We start from the raw sequence: 7,375 nt of genomic DNA, 5'->3' as shown, positions 1-7,375 counted from the left end.
AAGCCATAAGTGTACATCAGCTCTGAAGTCTACACACTAATGCATTTCCCAAATTTCTGAAAGCAGAGCCCTCTGCTGATAAAAAAAAAAAAAAAAAAAACTCCAAAAACTTTCCAATAGTAGTTGAGAAAGCTTCCAAACAAGTTCTTCAGGTCTCTGCTCTTGAAATCGGGGATTCCCCAGTATTTTGGGAAATGCAACCCTACTGGTTTACATGTATGAAGTGGGTTTATAATGAGACCTTTTCAGATACCGGTAGTTATGTGGACTACATCTCTACTGTCACCCAAGTTTAAGGAACATGAGTCATTCTTTTTTACTTCTCTAATGAAAGCTCAGACAAACAAGACTGTAAAATGTTGCATATGTTTTATTTAATGACAAGCACAAGTGTAAACCAACACACATTTGACCACAAAACAGCCAGACACATGGCCCCCACCTAGTCTGTAGCCCATAAAACTGGTAGTTGCTTCTTTCCACTGGGAATCCTATACCAGAGATTTTTTTCCCCCCAATACACCAACTTATTTTACTGCTTCATATGTATTCATCTACACAGTATAACAGAGTTAGTGACAAGAAAAGAAGCAACTCAGGTGGTGTTTTACTTTGCAGGGAATTCTGTAATAGGATCTTGTGATTTCTCTGAGGTGCATGTTCCACAGAAAGGCATAGGAGCCAGCACAGATGGAGCCACAAATGTCCAGTGTGGTCAAGAAAACTTTCAAACAATCAGAAAAGGTTAAGGTAATGGGAGGGCTAGATTCCACAATACAACAAATGTATAGTGCAGCACTTCTCAATACTATGCATGGACTGTGACTCTCTCTCCATCATACTCCAGTGTTTGGTCAGTGCTGAGTGTTACCACTGACCAAACCTGAACCATAACATTTTTAGGTAGCAAATATAGGTACAGTATGTTTATGCTGTCACTCTCCCAACTCGCTTTTCATCATTATTAGTTCAGCTTTTCATCATTATTAGTTCAATTATAAAACAAAATGTTTTAAACATAATAGTGCTGATAATTCCTAACACATTGAAAAGTGGTGTAAGCCTGGAATACAGTATACCATTAAGAATGACTTGTCTACGCAAATAGGTCCTGATTGTTTCCTTCCTTTGCCTTTTTCCCCAATTCACTGAATCATCTCTAAATGTTTCCCTTTCCAAATTTATTGTACCTACATTCTTTCCTTACTAGCTTCACCCTTTTTATCCTGATCTGAAAGTCTGAGTGAGAACCAATCCATTCCTTCCCATACTCTGAAGTACTTGGGAATGGTGGGGGGAAGGGAGAAAGCAAGTAAGTGCAAGCACTTCTCTGCCTCCCAGTGGCCACAAGCCTATAATTCATCCCTCATCTTAAATGATCCTAGGCAATATCTGTCTGGGAGTTAATTAGTCTTGAAAGAACTAGTCTCATTCTCACCTCTAGTTTAAAAAAATGACAGCAAAGTACTTAATACTTTTGGATATTAAGTTAATCTTTTCCAAACATAAGGCTGAAGGTATATTCAGGATAACCCACTTGCATCCTCACAAAACCTCTGAGGTAGGCATGTATCACTCCTATGGAGGACTGAGGCACAGAGAGGTTAAGTGACTTGCTGATAGTCACCCAATGAATCAATAGCAGAGCAAAGAATACTGTTTGCATTCCTGCCTTTCAGTCCCGGGCTCTATCTATCAGCCCATACTACCCCACTAAAAGGATGAAGTGAATCTTCAGAACAACAATAGCTGTCATTAAGATGCCTGTAGCTTTCTTTAAAATGTTATTGTCATCTTAAAAACTATTATTTTAATTATTTTAGTTTTGCACTTAAAAAAATTAAATCTCATCAAAATGGGCCCACTCTACATTGCATATTTTAAATGCAAAGAGACAATAAGAAATACATGCTTGTTTATAAGATGATGACATTCAAATGTTTCCCATATCAGAATTATTGCTACCACCTTCGACTAGTAAATCAATTTAAACAGAGGTATTTTTGCCACACCCAACATTTGTTTCCTGTACTCCATTCAACCTAAGTAATGGCACTAAACCAATCGGTTTAACTTCCTTGTTCTCATGCCATAGCAGGAGTGTTTACTATAATACAGGGTAAGTGTTTCTAGCTACAAAATGGTACCGAGTTTGAACAGGATAATTAAAATGTAAATGAATGCATTTCTGTTCATAGTAGGATTTACAGCGGGACAAAGTTTCAGGCCTGGAACATTAGTGTTCCTTTAAGGCTAGATAAACCCCTGCATCTCTTAAACTGCCAATCCTCATCCCATTTAGGAACTGGAATTTTGTTTGGTTTTGTTCTCTAAGAATCCCAGGAATTTAGCTGTTTGATTCTCAGAGCAGTATAATCAGTTTATACTGGCACCAACTACATGGCATAGCTGCCAAAAAGACAAAAGTACAAAGCATTTCCATAACCAAGCACTGTGTCAGCAGCACACCTAACCCATGCAAGACCCACAGATGTTAGTGGCACCTTGAGAGGCTGAGCTGACTGACCTCAGAGAAAATTGGTATTTGACAAACTTGCCACTGTGTAGCTTTTTGCTGATTTCTACCTGTCACTTAGCTCCAAGTTAGCAGCTCCTAAACAAGGTAGCTTTTACCTTTCAGTAGTGTCTGACACTAATGCTTTGCACATTGCTACTTTTTAAGCTATTCATGAGTAAAAGACTTAATAGTCTCTTATAAGATATGTGGATTTAAAATTCAGAGAAAGTACTTACACTGGTTTGTCAGCTTGCACCCAAGGAGCCAAGCAAGTTTTCTAAGGGAGAATTGAAGCTCAACCATACACACCACAGAGAAAAAAAATCTTTTTGTAGAAGAACCCTGTATAAAAATAGAGGCTTGATTCTGTGAATGATATTTGCCTTTTGATAGCAGGAGCAAAAATTTCTTCATGCAGAGCACTGGTAATGGAGGGTTCAGGCAACACACCAAATGTCTAAACTAAAAAGAGAACAAAAACTACTAGGGAGGGTGGGGAGTTTATTCTCCCGAGCCAATTAAGACTCCAGTTTACTATCAGTCCGTTACTAATTTCAGATGCAGGTTTGAAATTAAAAAATAAAATAAAACACATTAGTGAAACCTGCCTGAAACGACATTTTAGGGCTACAGAAAAATTAGCCGAACTCTTTTTATTCCACAAATAGTGAAACCATGCCAATGGTAATCGTCATATGACCATGTGGTCTCCAGAATGGGGGCCACTTCAAGTCCACATAAAGTCACACTGATTTAGATTCCATGCACGTGCTTTCTGGTGAAGGGGTAGGCTCAGGATCCACCTTTGCTGGGAATTCTAGCTTCTCGCACACAGTCTCCTTTACAGGCAAGTATTGAGAAATTTCATTAGGCTCCGTGAACAGGGAAGGTGGAACATGCTAAGAAGCAAAAAATATTTTGGTTAGCAGTGTGTAAATCATTAGATAAAGGAAGCTGCTCAAAATCAAGTTTAAGGATCACAGTTCAACTTCCACCCATGTGAAATTTAAGCATCAGCTTAAAAATCAGCTCTCCTTTTTGTTTACTCTATGAATTTAAATGCACTTGTAGTACTAAGTTCTGTTGATAGCAGTACAATTCTTCAAAGGGCTACAGAGCCCAACACAGCCATCAGTAAAGTTACAGAACTCTGAACACACAAGGGGAGCAAAACCTGGTTCTAGAAAAGGTTGTTCTCTGACCAAAAGTGCACTAATTCTAAGAATTTAAAAGAGCAGGTCACATTCAAGCATCTTACACCAAGAATCAAGCAACTGAAAAAGACCAAGACATTTTATAAATTAGTTTCTCTGTAGGATCTTTGAGAGACAAAATAGCCACATTACTTGCAAGAAGTTTCAAGGAAAAAGCTATTCTCATTTAATATAAAAGTACTTATAAAGTACCTAGAAAAAAAAAGGGAGCACAGTCAAAAGCTGCTGGAATAAAGCCCACATTTCAGCCTGACCCAACGTGTGGGGCTGCTTATTGTTTCAAAGATTTAGAAACTATGAAACTTTAAAAAACACTGAAGTTCTGAAATAATGAGTGAAAACTGTTTCCTCATTAATGGGCAGCTCTGCAAACTCAATTAAGGAGGTGAAAAAGGCATGTGTTCTGTATGTCTAACATAAAGCAGTAATAATTCCATAAAGGAATAAAAGAACATTTTGAAGAACAAAGAAGGGGAGAAACCAGCTCACTGACAGCTTTCTGGATTCAGGAACATGAACTTGGATTTACGGTAGACTGAATCAGACAGGCCAGCAACTACATCCTGTAAGGGTTAGTCTTGTAGCACACAGCTTGCAGGGATCTCCAAGTGTTAAAAAAAGACTCAGAACTTCTCTGAAAGTTTGGCCCAAAGGTTCCTCCGTAGACTGAGGAAACAAGGTTGGGAGAGACTGAATCATCTGAGTCTCATGTAAGCTGCACAGTCAAGAGGTGCAATCAGGAATGGAACTCAATAGTGATGACTGCTAATTACAAATAATTGGACCTTTTACAGTTATTTTTGAAAGGGCTGTCCTGTTGCATAAATGCACTTTTTAAACTGTAAGCCAAGTCAATTATACAATTTCCGAAAGTCATCTCAACGATGGGCATCAGTATATGCAAACAGTCAGTCTGTGAAATTCATTGCCACAAGAAACTGGAAGTACCTTATGTTGTGGCTAAATAATTCCATCAGTAATTGAACCTGTCTCCCCATTCAATCCACTTCTCTTCACAAGAGTAATGTGATCTTATGCATGACAGACTAACTGATCATGAAACAGTACTACACAACTGGCCAGAAGAGTTTTGCCTCCCTGAAGACATCACGCTAAGCAGAGTTCTGATCTGGTGTGGCATTTCCTATACCAATCATAAGACAATAAAATTAGTCCATGTGAAAAATGTATTTAATACCTTTAAGCTTGACACTTTGCTTTCTCTAGATGTGTATTCTCGTATCATGTAGGACTTATCAGCCTAAGAAAAGAAGACAGGTGAAATAGTTACAAAAAACTATCTCCTACTATTCTAAGCATTCGTAAACTTTGTAAATAAACTAAATTTAAACACATCTGAATTTGACTAACTGAGAATTTTATTCAGTACAAAGGCTTGAAGTCAAGTTCATCATGATAGGGAAAGAAATAAATTCAGTAATTTTGATCTAGAAGTCATTTATCTGTATGACAAGAATTTAGTATGCTTGTTCATCTTTAGATGAAATTCAGTTATTGACATTCTAAGGACATTGAAGGTGCTAGCAAGCAACATTCATGCCAGCAATACCTTCAATTTTGATTTATGCATCACATGAGATGCTGGGGCTCAAGTACAATGTCAGGAATTACTTGCATGTTGGTCTGAAAAAACACATCACAGACATGTCCTCAAGCAGACGGTAGTGTAGCATGCTCCAGGTGGCTGTTGAGTGACCTGCCAACAAAGGTGGCTGCCATCTCTCCTTTCAGTCTTTTTGGGAAACAGGTACACTGAATACAGCAGCCAGCCTTTAAATGCTAGTGGCAACAAAAGGAAGGTGACACCTCAGACAATTCCACATAATGAATCCCCATCTCCAAATGCTTGATAACAGGCTTACGGAGTTCCGTGACTTGAGAGGCAGAAGACTCATACTCTAAGGTAGCATCTCAAAGTGTGACTACAGTACAACAGATTCTAACTTCCATAGCAGGTTGCCATTTTTGTCAAAATGTTGTCTGCCATGGAGCTAGTAAGTTCAGTGTTCTCAATGACTAAATCAGATGACAGCATTAAATAATGTTGAATTAAGATCCTACAGCAAGTTGTTCCCAGTTCCCTTTCCAGCAACAGCTAACCCATTCCTTGTAGCCCCATAGTATTCTACCTAGTACAGGGGTGGGCAATTATTTTGGGCAGAGGGTGACTTAATGAGGTTTGGTGACCTGTCAAGAGCCGCAAGGGAAGCCCCACCCCTTGATGATTGCCCCATTTCCTGGCTGCCATCTTGGGACCAGAAGTCACACCCCTAACCCCTGACCTTTGCAACCAGAAATCCTCCCCTTGCCCCTCTTTCCCCTCCGAAATATTCCTGGGGGAGGAAGGGGGGGGGGGGGGAAGGGGGTTGCCAACTTAAAACCCAAAGAAAACAAGTCATATACTAGAAGTCAAACACCTACTATAACATATTTTAATTTTATTACAAAAAGATTTTGTCATGATTTGTGTTCTGAAGATAGAGGTGACTGCATACCTCAAAAATAAATTCTTAGTCTTTTATATTGCACAGTGGGTGTGGGTGTATACAATGGGGCATGGGGGAATACGTGAGGGGGCATAGGGTACATGGCGTTTGTGGGGTGTGGCTCTTGAACACACTGGTCTCTGGAACACATCGTCCTCTCTTGCAGTCAATGCAGGCAACACTGGGAGGGGTGGGGGGACCACCCCTCCACCCACTCCCTTCATGGCACAGCAGCAGGTGGAGGCGCTGGTGCCTGGCTCTGACCAGTGCTACACATTGCAGTGAGGAGTGCAGCCCCTGCTGAGCTCTCTCTATGCAGGGAGTGCCAGCAACTTGCACGGCACAAAAGAGAAGCCCCAGGTGCTGGAGCCAGCGCCTTCCCTGCCCCAGCTGGCTCTAGTGCCTGGGGCTTTCGTCCCATACAGACAGCCCAGTGGGGGCTGATGTGCAGCGCTGGCCAGAGCCAGGTACCAGTGCCAGGTACCAATGCCAAACATGAGCACCCTGCCTACTGCTGCCCCCACTGTTAGGGCTGCACACCATTTGGGGAGTGTGGGAGGGGATCCCATACCCCCCATCCTCCCTCACACCCACACCCTGCCCAGCTGAGCTCTGTACTGCCCCTGCCCCACTGGGCATGGGCTCCACATTGCCACCAGCCCCACACTCCTGCCCAGCTCCAACCCTGCCACCCCAGCTTCCCTACCTGCTGCCCAGACGGAGTGGGAAGCCAGGGAAGCTTGCAGCAGCAACCCCACCTGGTGATGGGGGGGTGGGGGCAGGTCCTTCTGCCCACAAGGGTGGGAGTGAGGCATAACAAGGTATGTTGAGGGTGGATGTAGGCACCTAGCAGACGGAAAGGCTGGGTAGGGTACAACTTGTTGTGGGGAGCCATAGGCTGGATGAAAGTGCCTGGTGGGCCGGATATAGCCCCTGGGCCATATTTTTCCCACCCCTGACCTAGTATAATAGAAAGAGACCAACCACAACTTGCTTATGTATCTCAGAGTGCCTCAGAGACATGAATTAAGTTCCAACATCCCATCAGATACGTTAGATATCAGAAACTGAAGCAAAAGGTCAACCTGGATCACCCTTCTGTCCTCAGGTGTGGATGCATTACCCCAAAGTTTGGT

The 7,375-nt window shown here is 41.7% G+C and overlaps 1 protein-coding gene across 1 annotated transcript in view; it reads right to left on the bottom strand.

The window, feature by feature from the left end:
- Nucleotides 1-1,030: 1,030 nt before the first annotated feature.
- Nucleotides 1,031-7,375, bottom strand: part of TIPRL (TOR signaling pathway regulator) — a 24,693-nt gene continuing 18,348 nt past the window's right edge. The window contains exons 6-7 of the mRNA XM_019526961.1: nucleotides 4,931-4,993; nucleotides 1,031-3,417 (exon numbers count right to left, since the gene is read on the bottom strand). Of these exons, the coding sequence (XP_019382506.1) occupies nucleotides 3,262-3,417; nucleotides 4,931-4,993 (219 nt within the window). The 3' untranslated portion in view covers nucleotides 1,031-3,261. The remainder of the gene's footprint in view (nucleotides 3,418-4,930; nucleotides 4,994-7,375) is intronic.

The sequence above is a fragment of the Gavialis gangeticus genome, unplaced genomic scaffold (assembly GCF_001723915.1).
Source record: "Gavialis gangeticus isolate Ggan-Ray unplaced genomic scaffold, GavGan_comp1, whole genome shotgun sequence".
Lineage (NCBI taxonomy): Eukaryota > Metazoa > Chordata > Crocodylia > Gavialidae > Gavialis > Gavialis gangeticus.
The sequence above is the reverse complement of the archived record's forward strand: the minus strand, read 5'-3'. Positions and strand labels throughout refer to the sequence as shown.